Below are 25440 nucleotides of genomic sequence, written 5' to 3'. Positions count from 1 at the left end.
CTGAGACATTAATGGAATTAGGAGTAATGTACGGGTAAGTTATATTTGTCGTTCAACAATATACGTCATCAAAGGCCGCAAATGTATTTAAACACACAATTAGGAATTATTAATCGTAGTTTAGAAGCCTTTGTTTAAATTGTATAACTGAAAATCAATTTTAGGTTAAGAAGTATTGCGTTGAAATTGTATCCGGTAGTGATGTGCGTTGGACTTTGAGTTGTGTACGCTTTGGATACTCTCTGGATAATCTGATCATCGAGCTTTTCAATTCGCTTTGGAAATGAGTTGTTTTTAACGGACTATAATCCAGTTATCTAAGTCCAATAAATTGGTTCAAATGGTTTTTATACTGATTCAACCTACGTTTTGAAGAAATCGTCTGGCTCGATCCGGTCTAGAAATTGACAAAAAATCAATCGCCATCGAACCGTTCTCGTCCCTGATTCCCAATCGAACGGTCGGTTCAAACGATTTTTAAAACATTGAATTTCACACATAAATCATCATATAGATAGGTAACCAAATACTCTAAACGACATTTATCTTCCAAATACAAAAAAAAAAAAATAACTTTGTGATAAGTTTAATCAGTTGTAGTAGAGTAGACACAATATAAAAAGTTCCACATAATTATCTACAACAATAACACTACAACAAAAGGGGATACACTACTCAACATTTCAAAGCAAGAGACCGATAATGACTACCACCATTTGAACACCGTTGCCTCGGCAACCGCCGCGTCCTCCTCCCCCACCCGCCAAGACTCTTCTCCAATGCCAACTCCCTACACTGCTCCGGTGGCGGCTGTGGGCGGCACAAGGGTTCTGCCGCCACCGACCGCCGCCTCCCTCTTCCACTCCTACCACCACCTTTCCTTTTCGATAAACTCGACTGCCAAAAAACACCCGTCCCAGAAAAAGCGTCTTCAAATATCTGAAGATCTTCTGTAACTTCACGCCTCGATAAAGAAACAATATTTGGTAAAATATCTTTCTGAAAATCTTTCTTTTGTTTCCCCCTTTTTCCTTGTCCTTTTCGAGGTGTTCTTTTTAGCGACAAACTATTGTTTTCCTCTTCTTTTTTGTCTTCCATGATCACCGGTTTATAAAAATCATCATGATTTTCTTTCGAATCTTGAAGTTTTAATGTCATGTACTCGAAGTAATCCATTTCCTCACTCTTTTCAACAAAACTTTTCTCCAATTCCAAATCGTTCGTAATCACATCTGCAAACCACATCAAACTTTCTACCGGTTTTTCAGGAATTTCAGGTGGATGAAAAGTTGAAATTGATATGATTGCTTCTGCTGCGATGTTCACAAGCTCCAGATCGGAATCCATGGCGGAAGGGTTTTCCGGCGAAGGTGGTGTTTCCGGCGCCGGAGGTGGAGCATCTTCTTCATCAAGAGACATGTTTAAATCAATATCATGTTTTACATTCGATTCAAGTTTCGTGTCAATAATCGGGACACCAAGAATCATGGTAATTGTCCGGGAATCATCGAGTTTTACTTTCTTGAATTCGCGTGTTTCATGATCATCTGATGCCACGTCAGCTTTGTTGAAGAACTGGTGAGAATGATTCTGTAATGAATTCAAGTTGATATGATGAACGGTTGATTCTTTTCCTTTGGTCATCCAAAGGGGGAGGGATTGTTCATGTTTATTACGGTTTTGCCACTCTGAAGTTGTCATCGATCTTGAATTGCCTGAATCGAAGGACCCGAGCCAATGGTTTTGATGAACAGAATTGATTTCGACACCAAATAACGTTTTTTTGGCAGATGAAGTGCAATCAATAATCGGTTTGTTTAAATCGGCCAAATTAAACGGTTTTTTTTGGGTCAAATTTTGAAAAATTCCTATTTCTTGCTCATCAGTAGACTGTTGTAAATCAATCACTCGTCTTTCAGGAACACCGAGACTTTTCCCATTTATAGAATTGAAAGGTCGAAAAGTCGAGCCCAAATGAGGAAAACTTGATGCAAAAATACGTGTTTCTTTGGTTAGATTCATCAAATCTTGTTGTCTTTTGTACAGGCGATGAAGTTCTTGGAGCTGAAATGCAATAAAAAAACAAGAAATTTAAACATGGGTAAGCTCAAGAACATTATAAGACTTGTGGGTTTAAGAGAAAAGATGCTAAAATTTGAGCTAGAGAAAAAACACAAAATTTAAACTATGGGCAAATTCAAGAACATTAGAAAACTAGTGGGTTTAAGAGAAAAGATGCTAAATTTGAGCAAGATGATGAAATGCAAAATAATGGTGAAAGTCAAGAAATTTAAACATGGGTATATTGACTATATTCAAGAACATTAGAAAGCTTGTTGCTTTAAGAGAAAAGATGCTAAAGTTGAAGAGATAAAGGCGAAATAACACAATTTATAAATGGGTATGTTCAAGAACACTAAAAATTTCATGGGTATAAGAGAAAAGATGCTAAAATTTGAGCAAGATGATGAAATACATATAAATGGTGAAAAAACAAGAAATTTAAACATGTATATATTCAAGAACATTAGAAAGCTTGTTGCTTTAAGAAAACAAATGCTAAAATCTGAGCGAGATATAGATTAAATGCATAAATGGTGAAAAAACACGAAATTTAAACATGGGTATGTTCAAGAACACAAATTTTTGTGGGTTTAAGTGAAAAGATGCTAAATTTTGAGAAAGATAGATGAAATGCAAAATAATGGTGAAAAAACAAGAACTTTAAACATTGGTACATTCAGTAACATAAGAAAGCTTGTTGCTTTAAGAGAAAAGATGCTAAATTTCGAGAAAAGATATATGAAATACAAAATAATGGTGAAAAAACAAGAACTTTAAACATGGGTACATTCAAGAACATAAGAAAGCTTGTTGCTTTAAGAAAAAAAAATGCTAAATTTTGAGCAAGATAGTAGATGAAATGCGAGATAATGGTGAAATAACACGACATTTAAACATGGGTATGTTCAAGAACGTTAAAAAAGCTCGTGGGTTTAGAAGAAAAAGATGTTAGACAATTGAGTAAGATAGACTCAAAATCAAACCTGATGTTTGAAGATTGATTCGTGCTTCAAGATAGTTTGCCTAATCTGTTCTTTAGCGTATCCATCTATGGTTTGTGTTGTTAGAAAGTAGTTATAATGTTGACTGTTTGTGGGACCAGAGATCTTGTGAGTTTTATCATCGTGATATGGATTCCAAATATCATTATGAAAACCATTGTTGAGATCTATCATTGAACTTGGGAAATATGTCTTGGATTCTACTTTGGCTCCCATTTCTTCTGCAATTAGATCAAGAACAAACCGATTTGTAAATTAACCTTCTTTCTCTTTTGTGAAAATGGTAAAAGAATACTATAATCAATTTGAGACAAACTTTAAGCATCATCTTTGTAAAAAGATCAAGTACAATAGCATTTTCAATTTGTGAAAAAATGTAAAAAGAAAGCAACGCAAATGAACAATTTTTTATTACAAAACATATCGAGCATGATGATTCCTTTTCCTTTTGGAAATTATAGCGTACCTTCGACATTTTAACAAAAAATATTCTTGGCTTGTTAAAGTGGAAAATCAAGTGATACAAATCGGAGAACTGAGGAACACACACGAACACCAATGAAAACAGTAGTTTAAAAAATCAACTATAAGCATTGAACAAATCGAGATGAAGGCTAATAGAAACCTGAATCGGATCAAAGACAGATTTCATATAAAGCTAATTCAATCGTAAAACAGTAAGAATCAATCAATACATAAAAAAAAAATTAGGAGATTAGGAGATTAGAGAAGAATCTACCTCGTACTTTTTGTGTTTGGGTCTCTGGTAAATCGTAAGAATTGTGAGCTCGAAGAATCGATTTTCGTCAGAATTTCCAAAATTGGAAGAAAAAAATCAAACAACTCCGACAATCGAGCTTTCTCGTGGGTTCCATGAAACTAAACAGCCATGAAAAAGATAAAAAAGAAGAAATCTCCGATCGGCTGGGCCACTTTTTTTCTGATCAACAGATACGGAAACAAGAGAGAGAGGAAGAGATCCCAGATAAGATAGATAGATCCCTATCTTCGCTCTTTCTCTCTCAAAATCTGTTTGGGTTTCTCTCTCTAGAAATTAAGAAGCCATCGGAAGAAGACTGACTTGAAGTTTGTCAATCTGTCGTCTTCTTTGATATTTAATGGCACGTATATTGTTGTGATTCGATCACTCATTGATTTTCCCATTTGGCAAATGTAATCTAGAAAAAGAATTTGGGAATTGGGTCTGGGGTTTTGGGCAAAAGTAGATTTATTTAGATAATCTATAATATATATATATATATAGAGAGAGAGAGAGAGAGAGAGAAAGAAACATATGTATGTATCTCTCTCTACATGTCACCTATCATTCATTAGTTTTAGATTCCTTCGCCACATCTTTTATGTTTTTTAGTGTGAAGAAGAATTTATTGACGTTTAGCATTTTTAATTGATATTTTCTTCATATATTGGTGTCCAAAAGAATTAAATTATACGCTAAGATATAATTTGAAAATTTGTAAAAATGGCTCTTATAATTACTTAAAAAATTGTCATTTAAGTCAAAAATATTTTGGAGTGACACTATCATAAACATGTTTTTTATTGTGATTTTGAAAGGGCTTTTAAAACCATTTTACTCTTGTTATTTTTTTTTCTATTTTTTAAATATTTTAATAATTAAAAAAAACAAAAAAAATCACCCCCTTTTTTATTCCAGAACCTTCAGTTGTTGGAAAGTTCACCAGGCTCCGACGAACACCACAAACCTCTCTCTCTCTCTCTCTCACTTATTCTCCTTCTTTCTCTCGACATGAATAAACTGACAAATTCCAAAAATATGATATACAAGAACACATTCGAAACCTCAAAATCTGATATAAAATAACATAAACATAAATCTGATTCAACGCAAACACATACACTGATGAACCAAGATGATTAAACACATGAGATTTGAACCAAATTAATACATCCCTCTCTCTCTCTCTCTATGATTCATTAAACACAACAACATGTTCAAGATCTCATTCGTACAAAACCCATAAAGTCGATATATGTGACATCTCCTATTTTTCAGAACTAGTTAAAACATTTTCTTTATGTTTTATACAATTGAGATGCAAAAAATTCCTACTTAAACAAAACATTTTTAAGATAACCAAAAATTATTTCATTTATTTAAAACTTTGAGGATGTCATCGTTCATATCCAACATATATTACAACATAAATATTAAAAGGTCATGAAACTACTTATTACAGACATATCTCTTTATTTCACTTAGCATCCTAACTAGACCTCGACAACCTTACATTCACTACATATGATGCATAAAATGAGTGGGTCAGGTTTGGGAAAACTTGATGAGATGCATAAGGTTTTCAAGCTCATAATAATTTAATGATAATAAATAATATTATTCCTACAAACAAAGATGTCAAGTCATATATATATATATATATATATATATATATATATATATATATATATATATATATATAAATTTCAACCTAAGATCAACTACACAACCCAACTGATCGTCATAGATCCTAAAGTAACGATTCTATGGAGGAATCACTCAACCTGATGAATCGTTTGAGTAATTATTTGACTACACAACTAGAGGTGTCATTGGCCAATGTAAGTCATATAAATGCAATCAATGTTCAAAGATTTGATAAGGTATCCCATTTTATTTACATCCATGGATTATAAGTCCATGTTAGCATCGTAATTCACTAGATTGCTTTAGTCAAGTGTTTCCATCTACTCTGGTCGATGACCCAGACATACTTGCTAGTTGTCTTGTCTAGACCCACCATTTTTGGTCATCCAAGAAAGATGAGGAATATGACACTACGCTATCTGATCTCACACTCTACCCCAAAATAAGACCTATCTAATTTCCAACTTATTGGGAACTAAATACCTTTTACAAGTCCTAATTTAACTAATAAGGACTTATGCAAAATGGCAATATATGTCCAATATGGTTCCTAATCCAATAGTATTATCATATTTATACAAGTAGCACATAATACAGATAATACACGTAAACACTTAATGTTGCTTATAGATAGTATTTTTGATTTAATATTATGTTCTTGATAGTAACTACACACTCACCTAATAAAGTATCTGCCGATAGGTGAATCGGTGAGAGTTTCGCCTTACACCTTTTCCAAAAGACCTAAATGTAAATAATGATAAGTCTTAGTCAAAATTCATACTTCATGGAACCATTATCCTAAGGGTTTCAGATTCCTCAACAATCCCAAAGTCTACTTCAAGACTTATCAAGTAAGGATCAACCAGGCAGGACAGCCTGGAGGCAGGAACATTTCGACATATAGCCTTTCTAAAATCAAACACCCAAGCCGACGTGACCATTCTAAGCACCTCTCCCGTAAGAAGATCAATCAGTATAACAACTTGTGATCATTGATAAATGTAACGTCCCAAAATATGACCCAAAAATTTCATTTTTAATTTAGATAAAGCAGTATTCCAAAATCATCATTAATACAATCCGAGTGAAAATAAGTGTATCAAACATCATATCAATCAGAGTATATCACAAAAGCGGAAGTACATGGTGTGTGCGATGTAGTCATCCCGAGCTCTTCCCTCTTGAACCAGAAGTACTTGAAACATAAACTGAAAACCATAAGCGCAAAACTTAGTGAGTTCCCTAAATTACCCCATACCATACATAATAAATCACATACTGGGTCCCCGCCCTACATTGAGCCCTACCCTGATGGGTCTTGAGCATATCTACATTCCTATGTGATCATGCAACCCTAATTGCTTTGGATCTAAGCTTTTTTCACTAATTGAACATGCAAAAAGAACACCAAAGCAATAAACCTAGATCTAGCATACAAGATTCGAAATTCATATGAAATCAGGGTTAGAGGATTACCTCACTTGTTATATAGTAATAACAAGACAATCCTTGAAGATCCTTGACTCTTAAAAGCTTAGTGCTCCAAGTGTTGCACCTTTAATGGAGTCACAAACACCCAATGCAAAGGATGAGAGGAGAGACACTTATAAATCGGCTAGGGTTTCTTTCTTTCAAGCACTGGTCGAAATTTCAAGTGCTTAGGGGTCTTTATATAGCTGTGGGCTGCTAGGGTTTCTGGAGGAAACCCTAATTCCTACTTAAGACTTAAGCAACCCATAGACTCCTTCTTATGAGGCCTTGGACAAAATCTATAGGAACTCCCTATAGGATTTCATCCATGCCTAATTAAGGAGTCCAATAGCCCAGTTTTGCAACTATCAATGATTTGCAAAACAACCCCTCCATTATTAATCAGTTCCTTTTAATCCCAAAATTAATACCAAATTAATTTCTGATTAAATACTAATTAATAATATGATTTCCAAATAATATATTAATCTTGTAATATATTAATAAAATCATTTGAGTACCAATTTATTATTTCACATAATAAATTCTACTCTCTCTCCACTAGTCATCCTGTCAAGTTGCATGTGTGAAGGCAACCCAAAAGGACCATGCTACAATCAAATCAAGTACATACCAATTATAGTTATGATCTTAGACACCTAATCCAACAGCCTCCCACTTGGATAAGTCTAATAACTATTGTTGCAAGTTTGACCTCAAAATTTGACTAGCAATCATAGCTTTCAAAAGTCGCTGTCGAACTCTGATCTTATTAGTGATGTGTCCTTAGACAATGGATCAAATATTCCTCCGTTTACAAGATATCGTATGGACACGAGACATGGATTATAATCATTCTCTCCGTCCAAGGTTTGTTTCCCGATTTCCGATTTATGACGACTGACTAATTAAACAAATCAAATCAGTCCAGGCTTAGACAAGCACTTAGGGTGTCATCACTAAATCATCGAGGGGCCAACATATATCGCTTTTATCCCATTTACAAGTAAAAGGAACGGATAAATTTCGACACATATGCTTGCATAATTTACTAATCGAATGTAACGCCCGTTTTTCTGGGCTAAAGCATTAAGATGATGTAATAGTCTAGGTCAACTTTTTAATGTTTTTTGAAGTAATAAAGATGTATTATTTGAATATTATGTGCTTATTCTTAATTATTATGATTTAATAAATTAAGGATAAAAAAGCGTCGAAAATAAATATTAGATAAACCCGATATCTGTGAAGAAGGTTCTAGTGGTTGAAACAAGGATTCCGAAGATATAAAGAATACCGAAATCCGAGTTATAACGAAGAAGTTATGACCTGTCGAAGTTTCGCGACAGAACCGGCACGACGCTATGTGACGTAAAAAGTGAGTTTATGATAAAGTGCTTTTTAGCCTTAGCGATCTAAATGAAATTCGTAGTATACATTAAACCGAGAGCGTGCATAAAAAGAATGTCCAAATCTGTCTTCGTATGAAGAAGTTATGAATTTTCTAAGATTTGGTATAGTAGTATGCAGCCCGAAATTCGAATTATAGATTGAGGGATTTTTATCCGACACAACCTAAATGAGAATCATATATCTTTTTGATATTAGTTCAAAAGTAAAAAGACAGACAAAAACGGATGTCAGATGAAGAAGTTGTGAATTTTTAACGGACTTTTCATGTCCCGGCTTGTTAAAAATATAACTTTAAAAATAAGTTCAAAATTAGCCAATGGAGTCTAAACAAAAGTTGTAGAGCATGGTCTCACATAAGTGTGGATATAAATAACATCAAAAACGGAGCTCATATGCGAAAGTTATGAATTTTTGAAGTTTGAAAAATCGGAGTATGCCCCGCGTACAAGAGTACACCCAGCGTACTTGGAAGCTAGGCCTCGGATTGTCCATGTCGCCCTTATCCTCGCATGCAACACGTATCTCGCACCCTTGACACGTCCGGAGCCACATATCACGGTACGCCCAACGTAAAGCCTCGCAAGGCAGTACGCCCCGCGTACCAGGAAATTACGCCCAATGTAATGCCAGGCTTCGACCACTATAAATAGCATGCGAGACCATCCGATTTTTGTTTACAAATTTTATACCTTTCCACCCTCTACTTTATTTTAAGTTGCAATAAATACCCCCTGTCACACCCCCAAACCAAGGATGACGGAAACGTCCGGGGGTGGAGGACTTCATGTATAGTATCATAACAATAATGACAATAGTGATGAAAGTAAACACAACCAACATATATATAATTGAAAGAGTTACATCATTGTAAGCGTTACAAGTTTCAAAATCAATTACAATATGTTGACAAAAATATGAAATGTTTGACGCCTTAACGTCCCATCCTCAAAATGCACTTGGTTTCCTGTTTAGTGATTTCCTGAGAATACAAGTTGTTTGAAAAAAAATGTCAGCACAATTGTTGGTGAGTTCATAAGCTTTTGTATGCAATTTATGAAAACCTTGTCTCGTAAATGTATGGTTGTTCTAGAAAATTCCGATAATTTTCCTTAAAAATGTGTATTGTAGTCTTATATATACAAAGACCGTAACGTATAAGTAATCTTCCTTATTTACAGAAAATAATTTGAGTTTAATTCAACATAACGCGTATGATGTCAATGAAATTCCCGTAAATTCTTATGTTTGTTAATACTTTCTGTGAGCTATTATAACCCTGCTATGACCTAGATGGCCTGAAAACGACGTTCTTCAGGCGTCGGAACTGTTATGACTTTTGTCACCTCAGACCTGCCGGTCTAGCTGTTGCATGCAGCTCAGGTGTGGGTTTGTCACGCCCAATATAGATCTATATACAACTATCATGCTCTCCCTCCAGGAGACTCTGGTTACAATACAGGACTTATGATTAATGCGAAGGGGATGTCTCACAAAGTCATTATCGAATTTACACTTAACGTAATGGAAGTTCCCTTTTGTATAAATGTACCCTTCTGAAATATATGTATTTTGTAATGTATCATAAACTATACCTATTATAGTTTATCAAAACAAGGGTAGAAATGGTAAAGTACATAAACTATACTTAACATAGTTTAATAAAACATTTGTATGTAATGGGTGTACTTTAATTATAACACTTTGTTATTTCTATGCATTACCTAGTAAAAATCCATTTGTTAACTGGTGTATATCTAGATACTAATACAAAAATGTCATATATTTCAACAACACATAATCACCTAATGATATATACCTTGCTCAACATGTTACAAGGTGAAATGAAATTTATAGTGTTTTTCTGTTAATAACATTTTCTGTAACTGTTATTGGAAAATTTGTAGAAAAATCATAAAATGTCCAAATCAAGTTCTGTAACTTCTAAGAGTTTGGAAAATGAGTCTAGTTTGTTCATAAATTTTTCCATAATTTTTAGTGACCTCTAACTTGTGTGAACAGTTTTGTAAAAATCACCATAAATTGTAGAAAAATCATATGGAGATGTGCAAGTAGTCATTATAAAGCTAAAAACTTGAATTACATGCACCTAAAACAGTTTTGAAAACAAAAATGTTTAAGTTGTCCAAAACAGTCCGTGAATGGAGCCCAACTTTTCTGATGAAAGCTGTTAGAAAAGTTTAGTTATGTTCTTGGTGTTTTAACTTGTATTCCCCCCCCCCCCCTAAAAACTTGAGAAAACATGAAAATGTAGGGGTATGAACTCACCTTGAGTGATTTCAGTAGGTTATTGTTGAAGAATGGAAGTGTTTAACTCAAGAACACTTGAAAGATCACTTGGAGATTCGAAGATCTAACATGAACGTGATGATGTTTGTGTAAGGAATCGATGATTGGATTAGAATGAAGTGTATAAATCACAAGAAGGATGGATTATACTTACCAAGAGTGGGAGAATACTTGATGATCAGCCTTAGGATCTCGAATTAGAGAGAAAATTTTGAGAGAAAAGTTGTGTTTGATTTTTGGTGAAATGAGAGCAAGTGGGTGAGAATGAGGAGAGAGGATGAATGTCCAGCTCTATGAACGTGGGAATAACTTGTGAGAGGGGTAAAAAGGACAAGGAAGTGACAAGGTATGGTGGGGAGGAGTGTGGGTTGGTCATGGAGTGGGTATGGGGGTTGCTTGTGTCATAGAATAAAGGAAAGTCAACACTCCACCTTTGTACTTCACCCACTCTTCTTGGATAATGTTTTATCCTTAAAAACGTGATTAATCATTAATTAAGGGGTCTTATATGTTAAAATAAAGTTTTGAGTGAAAATCCCGTGTTAAAACAATTAAAAATGGGCCTAAAACGCAAAATTAGTCGAAAACCGGGAGAAAATGGACTTCCCAGCGAGACCTCTCGGTCCTGGCCGAGGCTCGGTCTCCTCTGATGTTGAGCCGGAAGCAAAAGGAAGCGAAAGCAGCAAGAAGCGAAGGCTCGGTCCGAAGGCGTAAGAAGCGAAATAGACCGAAGTGAACAGTACCTTCGGGTTCGGGTGGTGTGCGAGGTTCGGTTCCAGGAGCCTTCGGGTTCGGTTCTTTGAGTGAGGTTCGGGCCCGAGAGCACCCCTTCGGGTTCGGTCCTCTTGGTTTCGGTCCCTAAGAGGACTTGGGAGAGATTTCACATTCTTGGAGAGATTTCTCATACAAAGAGAGATTTGGGAGAGATTTCACATTCTTGGAGAGATTTGGGAGAGATTTCTCGATAAAGAGAGATAGAGTGAAAACGATTGAGAGAGGTTTCATGTGTGACAATGGTGAGTGTTTGGCTCCGCAACGCAAGGTCTGTGAACCCCGTTAAGTCATGTTTAAGGATCTTACCCACTCCCGATGAGTATGTAACATTGTTTTATCAGTTTGGTTCATTGTTTAGCACTAAGGCTTAGGAAATTTAAACACACGAACTTTTCCAAGTGATGTTTTCTCATTAAAATAGTGAGTTATACAGTAATTACATAACGTACGCTCCAATACACAAGGTTAAACGAGTCGATCGGTTTGACTTGTTGACTTTGACTTGACTCGAAACTGATGATTGTTACACCCCCGAAGCCTAGGGAAACACCCCTAACACCCAAAGAAAGCCTGGAACCCCGAAGCCTCCAAGAAAAAGAGTTATTCGAGTCAAAACTCTGCCCGCGCAGAGCCCGGTTTTTGAGAAAACATCCCGATTTTATCTGAAACGATTATTTTAAGAGATGATTTGCTGCTCAATCATCGTTAAATCAAGTGAGTGTATAGTCACTTTCATCTTACACATAGATATACAGTATTTTACATAAAATACGTGCTATATGTATATATATTGTTTGTTTATTTGAAATGGATGTTGAATGAATGTTTTATACAAGTTTTAAACTGTACATGTATTTTTATCTACAAATATGTTGGGTATAACATGGGTAGATAAAATAGTTGATATGTGATGAAACAAAATGATGAGAGGTCTCGATGTTGACGATGTTCTAGTCATCTAGTGGAATATAGATGACGACCACAGACTTTTCTAGACAGTCTAGTGGAACGTTAACAGGCTCGTAACATGTAGATGTTTTTCGAGCATATAGATAGGACATAAGTTATTTGTTACTAATCCGGGAGTATGGACTAAGACATAGTTATTTGTTATTAATACGAGAGTATGGATTAAGACATAGTTATTTGTTATTAATCCGAGAGTATGGATTAAGACATAATTATTTGTTATTAATCCGGGAGTATGGATTAATACATAGTTATTGGTTATTAATCCGGGAGTATGGATTAAGGCATAGTTAATTGTCCCTAGTTCGAGAATATGGAGTGGGCACAATTATTGATCCGGGAGTATTGATCAAACATACCCGATCCGAGAGTATGGATTAGGTAAAGAGGTAAATTTTAGATCCGGGAATATGGATTTGGTAAAGAGGTTGAGTTTAGATCTGAGAGTATAGATCGTGTCGTTGTGAGGATCGATAGGGTGGGATAATAAAGAGGATAATGGGGATGGGAAATTGGGTTGATTGTCTGATGTTTAAACATAATAAATTTATTTATTGTGGGTTGAAAACCATATATGCTCACCAGGATCCCATGTAACAAATCGTTATTTCAAACTTATGTAATAATGTAGGTCAAATTGTACTTCTTTTTAATTAAATAAAGAGAAATTTTGGCATACTATGTATATTTACATAATTGACCCTCAAAAATAAATTATTAAATAATCTCAATTAGGTTAAACCAAGTGATAGAGATTGTAACAAGGTTTCCAAAAATATAAAGAACACTAAAATCCGAGTTATAACGAAGAAGTTATGACCAATCGAAAATCCGCGACAAAACCGGCAAAACACTGTTCAGTGTAAAAACTGGATTTTTGATAAAAGGCTTTCTAGCCTTAACAATCTAAATGAAAGTTATAGTTTTTGTTAAACCGAGAACTTTCATAAAAAGAACGCCAAAATCTGACTTTGTATGAGGAAGTTATGATTTTTCGAAGTTTCAGTATAGCAGTGTACAGCTAAAAACTCGAAATAAAGATCGAGTGGTTTTTAGCCAACACAACCTAAACAAGAATTAAAGTTCTCGTCATTAGTAGTACAACGATAAAAATACAGACAAAAACGGACGTCGTATGAAAAAGTTATGAATTTATAACGGATTCACGTCCCGATCTGTTTAAAATAATAATATAAAAAAATAAATTCAAAATTTGCCGATGAAGTCTAAACGAAAGTCGTAGAGTATAATTTTAGCTACGCGTGCATATAAAGAACGTCAAAAATGGAGTTCGTATGCAAAAGTTATGAATTTTACAAGTTTTGGCAAAAAAATAAAGAAAAATAGAAATACCCGGGAAAATTCGCATGAACAGTAGCGCCACGTCACCCCTCGCATGCGAGCCTCCACGTGTCGGCTGCTGAGTGAACCGAAGTCTTGCATGTCACCTCCTGATTCGGCCACCTCTGCGGTCCAATCCCACTCGGACAGCCTCGCAAGGAGACACACCGGGGATGCTCCTCGCACACGCCTCGCACCACCCTCGGACACCCCTTCGCACGTGGCTTCTTTGCATTGGAATGAGGGCTAGACCAATCCGTGCCTACCACCTCCGAACCGAAGCTGCTTCCCTTCGCAGAATGTCAGCCTCGCACAAGCTTCGGATCCGAGGCTTCGGCCTATATAAGGCATGTGAGGGTTTCCAGATTTTTTACACTTTTCACCCCAAATTTTACTCTCTTTCACTTTTTCCACACCCTTAAGCTTATATACAACCCTTAAAGCCCCGGTATCAAGACTCGAGCCCGAAGTAAGCCGTGAAGCCCCGAAATTCTCGAGAATTCATCCTCTCTCCTGTCAAAACTCTGCCCGATTTGAGCCGGTTTCTCGACAAATAAACTCCTTTTCGTGAAACGAAACCCTGTCCGAATTACCACCTACCAAGTGAGTTCATACCCCCGTATTTTCATAATTTCTACTGTTTTAAGGGGAGAAATACAAGTATAACACAACAACTTTGTGTTATAAATAAATGATTTCAAATCACGATAAAATGATTTTAAAGCATCGAAAATACTTCAAATTTTGAACTCTTTTATAAACTTATATTTTTCCCAAATATACATATTTGTATATATAATTTAATATAAATAAGATTTAAAAGGCTTAGGACTAATAATTCATTCTAGGTCCTTTTCCTTGTTTGGATGTGGACTTATAGTACCAGTTATTTGTCCGAAGGTCGTTCAAATTTTACTTATTTATAAAATTGTATATGTATATAAAATTAAAAGTTATTTCATCAGTTTAATCGCCCTTTGTAACATGTTGAGCAAAGGATTACATGCAAAAATAGTTATTTACCAATTCATAAAGTACATATAAATTATAATAGGTATAGTTTATGATACATAGAGCAATAATTCATATGAATACATTGTTTTACATGCAACAAGGGTTTTAACTCAAAACAAATCAAGGGTTTACACTTATCAAATACATGTTCGGGATACTAAGTCAAGAACATAATGTCAATCATTTATCTTAGAATGATTGGGTTTTTATAACTAATATACATGTAACGTTTATATGCTTTTTATGAGACATTCAATTCAGGTTGTTTAGATTCAGTTTAGACAACCAAGGTAAAGCCCTGACATTATAACCAGAATCTCCAGTCCGGGGATCGAAACAAGTTGTGTGTAGATCTATATCGGGATTGACAACCCCGCACTCAGGCTGCTAGCTACAGTCAGGCATACACGCCAATGAGTGGCAATTGTTATCAACAATTTAAGCGCTCATCAGGCGTTTGTTTCAGGCGTTCATGTCTTAGTATGGTTATAATAACTCATTAAAAAGATATTAACAACACGTTAGTGTATAAACAACTAAACGTAAGTATATCTTCAAAGTACCAGTTTACAAAATGCAAAGTACAATGCTATACTATAGTTTTTAATAATAGCTGGTGAAGCCAGGTACACTCTCAAATACAAGTTTTACACATACAATGGTTTACAAATAAGACGGTTTTATGGGAATAAAATTACTTTTCACACACCATAGAAAATATGGGATTTTCTAGGAGTGTTTTCATATTCAAAATACAAATACACCCATTCAAACATAAAGACTTATGTACTCACTCAACTTATTGTTGATACTCTCTTTTCAAATTACTTGTATTCTCAGGGAAATAATAACAGGTACTCCCCGAGCTTTTTGAGAAGATGGAGCCATTATGAGTCTTATCTTCTTCTTTTGTATAACTAGTTTGGTTTCAATATACAATGATTGAACACATGTAAATATTATACTTTTAAATACAATGGTTGTTTGTACTTTGATTACTATGATGCATGTGTTGTGATACTACAAATGAAGTCCTCCACCCCTGGACGTTTCCGCCGTCTGGTTTGGGGGTGTGACATCCCAAGCCTAACCCACTCAGATTTCTGTATTATAGGTAGTGGATCCAGAGCATAATTGGATGATGATGATGGATTTTTGGATTATAGGCCAGTAGATGTAAATAATTGTTGAAAGGCTTATAATGTACTGTTTATGCTTTTGGTCTATACTGGAACATGACATCCTGAGGTCTTATTATATAAATAAAATACATTTCTTTAAGAAATGTTTTGAAATTTTTTTATCATATTTTGTTTTGGGGACAAATTCCGCAACACCTTTTGGAAGATTACTCTGATTTTATTTTAAAAGCATAAACTAAATCGGTCTTTTTTGGCCGTGAAAAAAGGGGATGTCACAGTTGGTATCAGAGCATTAGTATAAACGAACTTGGAATTTGTAGGATTTCTAGAGTTAAACTTAGAATGCTAAGTGATGATCGTGAGATGAGTGTCTACCATATTTTAGACACGATCACTAGTATATTTTAGGAAAAATGCCTAAAATTCTTTTATGTGTTAAATGCTATATGTTTGCCATATATGATGTTATTTGTTCGGATCTATGGTTTGTTGTCGATCGGATCTGGAAACCTTTTGTGTTCAGGATTCTAAGCGTGTGACTACGATATTAGAACTAGCATATAACGTTTCGGAGTGATAAGGGGAATTTAAATATCTATCATGAATAGAGATCTAAATTCGCTTAATTGGGTGTATAGATCAAAATTGCAAGAGCCCGAAGCGGAGCTGGAAACACAAATGAAAACAGAAATCAGCGACCTCAACCCTAAGTGATTGAGCAGGTGCCGATAGTAGAAGCTGCACCAGAGCCAGTCACAATGGCTGGAGTACAAGCCATGATTCGGGCTATGATAGTCGAACAAAGGGAAGAAATGAGACAACTAATAATAGGAATGAACCCTCAATGCCTGTCGAACAAACTGAACTGAATGATGGACAGTCAGAAAAAGGGGACGATAGTAGGACTGTCAGTCAAGTGGAACCCCCAGTGGCAGAAAGGAATGACCTGGAGAGGAGAATCAACAGAGATGGACGTATGTATAAGAATTTCTTGGGCGCAAAACTGTTGTGTGTTTAAGCAACTAGTTTTATACCTACTTCCAAATTACAAATTAATCACACAACAAGCAGTGGACCTGTCAATTGGTGGTATAAATCTAGTAAGCAGGATATCGAACTCAGGGAACGGCAATTAAACTAATTCCTAAAATTATCTAAAAACAAAATAACAAATAATGGTAAAGAGGATTTCTCTAGTTTTACAAGACTTGAAACTTACTAATAACTAAACTAAATAACTAACTAACAACTAAGCAAGCAAAGAACAACTAAATTCAGTATCTAAAGGGACTTCTGTTTAGGTTCGACTCAATTGATCCTACGGTTGATTTAATGGCAATAGTGCAATGGGTTAACCTTTTGTTGGCTACCGGTTCAAGTGATTAGATTCACATTCGCTATGCTAATCCTTAGAAATTAAACTAATTCAAGCAGTGGCTAGTTGTCTAAATTAATTAATTCTCTAGGTTATTTGTTCGGGTTGAATAAGACTTGTAATGGTTAATCAATTTGTCAATTCAATTAACCTCTTGTTGTTGGTTTATCACACAAGCTCACACATTAACTTACCCATTCTCTAATTAATCCTAGTTTCATATTCACTAATCCTAGGCACATAATAAAGTGTTCACATAAATCATATGAGGTAAACAATCAAGAGATGTTCATGCAGCCTAATTGTCTTTCTATTAACAAAAAATAGTCATGGTTAATGCATAAGGATCTCTAACAAGCTTAATTCAACAAAATCTCTAATTAAAAGTTAATCCTACCATTAATCAAACCATAGTCTCAAAATTGTCTTACCCAAACAGAAGCTAGCAAGTTTAGCTCATGATTAAAACAGTAGAAAACTCAAAAATGAAATTCAGTAACATAAACATGGTTTAAGTACTAGATCTAGTTAAGAGAGATCAAAGTATGCCTTAATTATCCTTCAAAACTTGAATTGGGTTGAATCTTCACTCTTCCAGATGTCTCTTTTCGCTCTGAATCGCAGCTCTCTCTCCTAAGGTTCTCAGAAGTCCCGTATATCGATCTGGAGGGTTTCTTTTATAGATTCGTCTCGACTCGTCGAGTCCAAAAACGACTCGTCGAGTCCCTCATTAAATTCCCGTGTACAGCAAGTCAAAGATTCTCTTGCTTCGCGAATCTTCTTGTGAACTCTTCGAGTAGACGTCCCTACTCGCCGAGTCCTTTGTGTTTTTGGCATTTTTCTTCCTTTGTTCATTCCAAAGCTTCCCGATAGCCACTCCTGCTTCCTTTTGCTTCCGAGCACTTCTTTTGGACTGAAAATATAATTCAAATATAATTAAGTACCTTTTGTCCATAATATGCAATTAATTAGCTAATAAATGATAAAACTATATACTAAATATAGGGCTAGACATGCACATATCAAAATACCCCACACTTGGCTTTTGCTTGCCCCCAAGCAAAACTGAATTTTAAACATACTAGCACCACATAAGACAATCCCAATCGAACCCAACCATTATGCCAAGACCGCAACGCATGCATTTGTGTCTAAATTTTTCTATGGACCCCCCCTAATTCTAAATACTCACAATCCTCATAAACACTCGCCCAATTTTTCTAAACAACGCTTCATTTTATGCATCCCTCCGAATCCATCCGCAGAAAACCTCCTAACCTCAAAGTATTATTGGTTGAGCAACCGAAGCATACATAACTAGAAAATTACAATTTTTTCGATACCAATATGGAGCTATTTGGAATTCTTCACTTCTTTGATAATTTTTCTTTCATTTCTCTGAATTCACCACCTTTTGGTTTTTGGTATCTTTAATTATTTGAATCTTCGGAATTTTGATCTTTTGATCTTCACTTTGATTGCTCCAAAATTCTTACAACTTTTCTTGTAATTCTCTCTCTCTCTCTCTCTCTCTCTTTCTCTCTCTCTCTCTCTCTCTTTCTCTCTCTCTCTCTCTCTCTCTGTCTTACACGTAACTCACTTTTTTTCACTCGATACCTACATGCTTAAGCAGGGGCGCTCAACTTCAACCTTTATTGGTTAAAGATAATAATTTTCCTGGATACATTTCAAGTACATGATGCTAAACATATCGCATCCTTCAAACTAAGCAAGATTGTGTTTTTGTCCCATGATTTCACTAGAATAAAGGAGGCCACAAATGCACTAGAACGTGTATAGGCTCAACTAAACATTTGGGTCTTCATACAATCATCAAATGTAACACTTAGCATGGAATCCTAATTGCTTTTTACCAAATTTTCTAAATTATCCCTAGGAATTTCACGCAAAAATTTTCAAAATTTAACCTACGATTCTAATGTAACTGATATAGATATAACCAACCCCCTACCCCACACTTAATTTATGCAATGTCCCCATTTCATACTATGCATGATAAAGAGCAATAAAATAAAGAAGGAATTGGAACAAACTCCCCTGGAATAGCAGTGGTGAGGCCAATATTCTTCAATTTTGCTCCATCTCTAGCTGACTTTAGACATGGGAACAACTCATCCATGCCTTGAGTGTCAAGTATCGTGTGGTACAGCTCCAAAAATACAGGAAAAACTCTCGAAAATCTCTAAAATGAACCTCCATGATAAAAAAGTTATTGTGGGAATATAATCGTCAAGCCTGAAGCTAAGTTGGGAACTTCGTAGACACTCGTCGAGTATGGAATACGACTGGCCGAGTTGAGTCGTGAAAATGCAGAATTCATGTTTTTACGCTTGGACTTGACGAGTTAGTAGATGCACTCGACGAGTCAATCACACCCCAAAACCAAGAATGGCGGAAACGTTCTGGGGTGGAGGACGTCATGTATAGCATCACAACCAATGAATAATAGCAATCATAGCAACACAACAATTACAGTGAATACTTAAATGAAAATAATTACATCTGTTTGGAACTTTGTCTAAAATTTGTTTGATTTACATCAAAGTGTATGTAAAAATATAAATGTAAAACTCTTATTTCCCCAGCTTCTCAAAAATCCAGCAGGTACCCGTCTACTGATTTCCTGAGAATACAAGCAGTTTGAAAAACATCAGCATAAAGCTGGTGAGTTCATAAGCGGTGTTTTGTAATGAAAACTCATTGATGAATTTATAAAAGCGTTTGTATGTTTCCAAGAAAATCTGATATTTTCTTTAGTGAGAATGTAATGTTATCAGTTTTGTATAAAACCTTGAATATCTGTATGTTTCCAAGAAAATCCAATATTTTCTTTAGTAAGGATGTAGGGTATTCAATCCTGTATAAAACCATGAGTGTTCGTTACTGTAAACTGTAGTGATATGATAAAATACTACTTCATGTGACTAGTTAATGCTAATCATGATGTATAAGTATTTCGTACGTGAAACCATTGTATAAACGGTTCTGTTAGAAAACCCTGGCTATTCTCCAGTTGTAGTGTGTATTAATTCTATTTAGTATAAATAAAATTGTTGAAGAGAACCAACTTGTAAACTAAAGGTGATTTATACATAATGTGAGTGGTATAACCATACTTGATATAACTAGAGACCATTCCAACGTTCTTCAGGTGTTGAGTTAAATGACATTTGTCACCCCAGGCATGCCTGCCTAACTGTAGCTAGCAGTTCGAGTGTGGGATTGTCAGTCCCGAATAGATCTATTCACAAATCTCACGTTCTCCCTCTAGGAGACTCTGATAATACTTATGATAGGATTTATCCCTGTACACCTAAGGGTACAGTGTTGAAGTAGTGCCTCACAGTATCATACAATCTAGTTTACATGTAGTGTAGTAGCGTTATACCGTAGTGAAATCTGTATGTAGTGACAATTATCGTTATGAATGCCATGTTCATGTAGTGGTGTAATTTGTAAAATATATCTACCATAATGTATATGTTTAGTAATGTGTAACAACGTAAATTTTCCAAACAATTTTTCATTTTTAAATCACACTTTTAATCATCAAAACAATATCAAAATATAATGTATCCAATGTTATCATAACAAAATAATTCCCAAAATCTCAACATAATCTCTATGAGTGTGTACGGATCATGTCGGCGCCTTCCCACGGTCCTCGCTAGTACCTGAAACACATAACACAACAGTTGTAAGCATAAATGGTTAGTGAGTTCCCCAAAATACCACATACACACATACGCCTTTCCAGGCCTTAACTCAGCAGGATCTTCCGATCCATATGTCTCAGGGGACTTCCGTCCCGAATCCTGGTAGACCTTCCGGTCATACCCATATCGACCTTCCGGTCCGTAACCTCTTGACCTACCGGTCCATAACCTCTTGACCTTTCAGTCCATAACATTCATAACACATACATATCACATAACAACATACAACTCATACATCTCATACCATATAAGACCTTCCGGTCACACATAGGTACCCTTCCAGGTACAGTATAGTGAGAAGACTCACCTCAATGAAGTCGGATAAACTCTCGAGCTCGACGTCCCGACTTAGCCTCCTCCTTTATTCAAATAACATCCTGATCAGAATTCTCTCTTGATCTCATCTCTACAACTGGGTAGAAGGCCATTCTACCCTACCCTGAATTATCCTGAATCAGTCTTGACCAAAACCCTAAACTCAACGAAAGTCAATGGTCAAACTTTGACCCGACTCATCAAGTGCACATGGGAGACTCGACGAGTCCATGCGGGTTCTCTGAATCCTTTCAGCCTCTCTTGACTCGTCGAGTCATCCTTCCACTCGACATGTTACATCTGACACGAATCGCGGGGCAACCCCGACACGACTCGTTGAGTCCACTTATGGACTCGGCGAGTTGCCGCCATGCTCAAACTCAAATGACCTTCTGAGGTCAGATCTGTTCCTCTAATCTATAGATTTAACCTCCCCAAGCTCAATAAACACGTAAAGGTTCGAACTTGATACTCATGCAACGTCCAAATGACACTACTTGATGATTTAGTCCCAAATACAACACTCTAAGTCCATTTCTTCCATAACCCAACATAAAGCAAGATGGATAACATCCTCTGGACCACTATGGGTCCAGATCTGAAGTCTAAACATGATAAGGGACCTTATTCTCAACAAATCAACCCAATAAAGGGTATAGGAAACCCTAGATCCATGGATTGTTTAACAAAACAGAAAAAGAGTCGATATGCTACCTCAAAGATGATGCCCTCTGCTTGAAATCCACAAATATGCAACCTCCTTGGCCTCCTCTAAGCTGGAATCAACTTCTTCTTGCAAAACAAACCCACAAAGGTCCAATAATAGCTTCTTCTCTCTCACAAACGCTCAGTCACTATTAGGGTTTCTCTCAAGGGTCTGGTAGCCACAAATGGTGGCTATAAGGGTCCTTAAATAGGTCCCAAACCCGAGAATTTAGGGTTTCATTAAACAGCATGGACTCACCGAGTCCTTCATTAAATCAAACCAAAAATGTGCGATCCCACTCGGCGAGTTAGAGCGCCTACTCGTCGAGTTCCCCTCATAAATTCAATATAAATACTTAACATCGGATACCTGGGAATCCGGATGTTACATTGTGAAAGTTTCTGTACTTGTTACGTTTCAAAAATCCCAAACTATACCAATATAAATACTTAACACTTAAATGAATCCTTAAACAGTACAAAAAGTCAACAAAACAAGTTTAACATTGATTGAATTGACTAAGTGTACAAGATAGAGGTTCCGAGTTGTCACATCATCCCCTCGTTAGAGGGAATTTCCTCCCAAAACTCAAGAGTAGAGTACAAATCATGAACTAGGAAATAGATGGGGGTACTTCTGCTTCATGGAATCCTCGTGCTCCCAAGTGAATTCAGGTCCCCGCTTGGCATTCTAGCGGACCTTCACTATCGGGATGCGACTCTGCTTCGTACGTTTGACTTCTCGGTCCAGGATTTCAACAGGTTCTTCCACGAAACTTAGACTTTCGTCTATCTCGATCTCGTCGATAGGAATCACAAGTGTCTCGTCGGACAGACACTTCTTTAGGTTCGACACGGGGAAGACAGGATGAACGTTGCTGAGTTCTTGGGGTAACCAGAGTCTGTTTGCTACGGGACCGATCCTAGTAAGGATCTTGAATGGCCCAATGTACCTTGGGTTTAGCTTTCCACATTTTCCAAAATGTATCATGCCTTTCCATGGTGATACCTTTAAAAGGACACGATCACCAACCTGGAATTCCAAGGGTTTTCGTCTCTTATCGGCGTAGCTCTTTTGTCTATCATGTGAGGCTTTCGATCGTTCACGGATTTGCACGATCTTTTCAGTCGTCTCTCGGATGATTTCAGGACCAGTGAGAGTGCTGTCAGGGACTTGACCCTTGACTAGCTGTGTGTCACCCACTTCAGCCCAGCACAAAGGGGATATGCACTTGCGCCCATAGAGGGCTTCAAACGGCGCAACCTTGATGCTGGTATGGTATATGTTATTGTAGGAAAATTCAACCAAGGGAAGATGAGTGTCCCATGACGTGCCGAAGTCAATGACATAGGTTCTCAACCTATCTTCCAATGTCTAAATTGTCCTCTCACTCTGTCTATCTGTTTGCAGATGATAAGTCGTGCTCATATCAACTTAGTTCCAAGAGCCTTCTGTAGCGATTGCCAAAATCTCAAGGTGAACCTGCTATCTCGGTCGAAGATAATGGATACAGGTACCCCGTGAAGGCGAACTATCTCTTGAATGTAGATCTGCGTGAGTCTCTCCATCTTGAAGTTTTCTTTGACTGGCATGAAGTGGGCGGATTTTGTCAACCGATCGACAATTACCCAGATGGCGTCGTGCCCACTCGTAGATCTGGGTAACTTAGTGATGAAATCCATTGTGATCATTTCCCACTTCTACTCAGGTATCTCCGGCTGCTGAAGCAAACTTGAGGGCTTTTGATATTCTACTTTTACCTTGGCACAAGTCAAGCACTTGCCCACGAAGGTAACAATTTATGCTTTCATGTTCGGCCACCAATAGAGTTGCTTGAGATCCAGATACATCTTATCTGAACCTAGGTGAACGGAGTATTTCGTCTTGTGGGCTTCGTTCACGACAACTTCTCTATAACCACCATACTTTGGGGTCCAGATACGGTCCTTGAAATAATAAACTCCTTCTCCCTTGACCTCTAAGTTCTTTTCCATTCCTCGCTGGGCTTCATCTGTCATAGTCTCTGGTTTTAAGGGTTCCAGCTAAGCCTCTTGGATTTGTGTGGGTAATCGGGAATGGATGGTCAACGTCAGTGCTTTCTCCTTGTGCCTTGAATACTCCTTTCGACTAAGGGTGTCTACAACCACATTGGCCTTGCCGAGATGGTAACGAATTTCGCACTCGTAATCACTGAGCAACTCTACCCATCACCGTTGTCTCATGTTTAACTCCTTCTGATCAAGGATGTGCTGCAAGCTCTTATGGTCGGTGAAGATAGTGCACTTGGTTCCATAAAGGTAGTCTTTCCAGATTTTTAATGCAAAGACCACTGCTCCTAACTCCAGATCATGAGTTGTGTAATTTACCTCGTGAGTTTTCAACTATCTCGAGGCATTGGTGATAACCTTTCCTCGTTGCATGAGCACACAGCCTAGGCCCTGATTGGATGCATCACAATAAACAATGAAGTCTTCCGTCCCTTCGAGCAAGGACAAGATAGGTGCGCTGCACAGAGCCTGCTTCAAGGTTTGAAATGCAGTGTCTTGCTTGACTCCCCAACTAAAGGTTACACCTTTTTGTGTCAGGGTAGTTAAAGGCTTAGCGATTCTGGAGAAGTTTTGGATGAACCTGTGATAATAGCCCGCGAGACCCAAGAATTGTCGGATTTCTGTGGGTGTCTTTGATGTAGACGAATTATCAATTGCCTTGATTTTGGAAAGGTCCACGTGTATGCGTTCCTCACTCACCACGTAACCGAGAAAAGTTACCTTCCTTATCCAGAACTCACACTTCGAAACTTTCGCATATAGCTTCTCTGCCCTTGATGTTTCCAGCACCTGCCTCAAGTGTTGTTTATGATCATTCTCACTTCGTGAATAGACAAGTATATCATCGATGAACATGATCACGAACATGTCCAAGAAAGGGCGGCACACCCTATTCATCAGGTCCATGAATACTGTCAATGTGTAGGTCAGACCAAAGGGCATTACTACAAACTCGTAGTGTCCGTAGCGAGTTCTGAATGTTGTCTTGGGCACATCGTTCTCGTGAACCTGTAATTGACGATACCCTGATCTTAGATCTATCTTCGAAAAGTAACTGACTCCCTGAAGTTGGTCGAAGAGATCGTCAATTCTGGGTAAGGGATAACGATTTTTGATGGTCAGCTTTTTCAGCTCTCGGTAGTCAATGAACATCCAAAATGATCCATCTTTCTTCTTTACGAATAAGATTGGAGCTCCCCAGGGTGAGGAACTCGGCCTTATGAATCCTTTGTTGATTAGTTCATTGAGCTGGCTGGATAACTCTTGCATTTCCGCTGGCGCTAAACGATAAGAGGATTTAGCTACAGGAGTAGCTCTAGGGACTAAGTCGATATGAAACTCGAGTTGACGCTCG

At 36.9% G+C, this 25440-nt stretch overlaps 1 protein-coding gene across 3 annotated transcripts; it reads right to left on the bottom strand.

The window, feature by feature from the left end:
- Positions 1–574: 574 nt before the first annotated feature.
- LOC111893711 (uncharacterized) lies at positions 575–4342 on the bottom strand. Of its 3 annotated transcripts, none has more exons than XM_042901773.2 (3): positions 3805–4342; positions 3048–3283; positions 575–2064 (listed from the first exon to the last, which is right to left on the bottom strand). In XM_042901773.2, the coding sequence occupies exons 2-3, from the start codon at positions 3279–3281 to the stop codon at positions 676–678; spliced, it is 1623 nt and encodes a 540-aa protein (XP_042757707.2). In that variant the 5' UTR covers positions 3282–3283; positions 3805–4342; the 3' UTR covers positions 575–675. The 3 variants fall into 3 exon arrangements, with proteins under 3 accessions (XP_042757707.2, XP_052626617.1, XP_052626616.1); XM_052770657.1 differs by having other exon boundaries at positions 3048–3286; positions 3812–4341; XM_052770656.1 differs by having other exon boundaries at positions 3048–3286; positions 3805–4339.
- Between the last annotated feature and the right edge of the window lie 21098 nt (positions 4343–25440).

This window comes from Lactuca sativa, chromosome 4, assembly GCF_002870075.4.
Source record: "Lactuca sativa cultivar Salinas chromosome 4, Lsat_Salinas_v11, whole genome shotgun sequence".
NCBI lineage: Eukaryota > Viridiplantae > Streptophyta > Magnoliopsida > Asterales > Asteraceae > Lactuca > Lactuca sativa.
The sequence above is the reverse complement of the archived record's forward strand: the minus strand, read 5'-3'. Positions and strand labels throughout refer to the sequence as shown.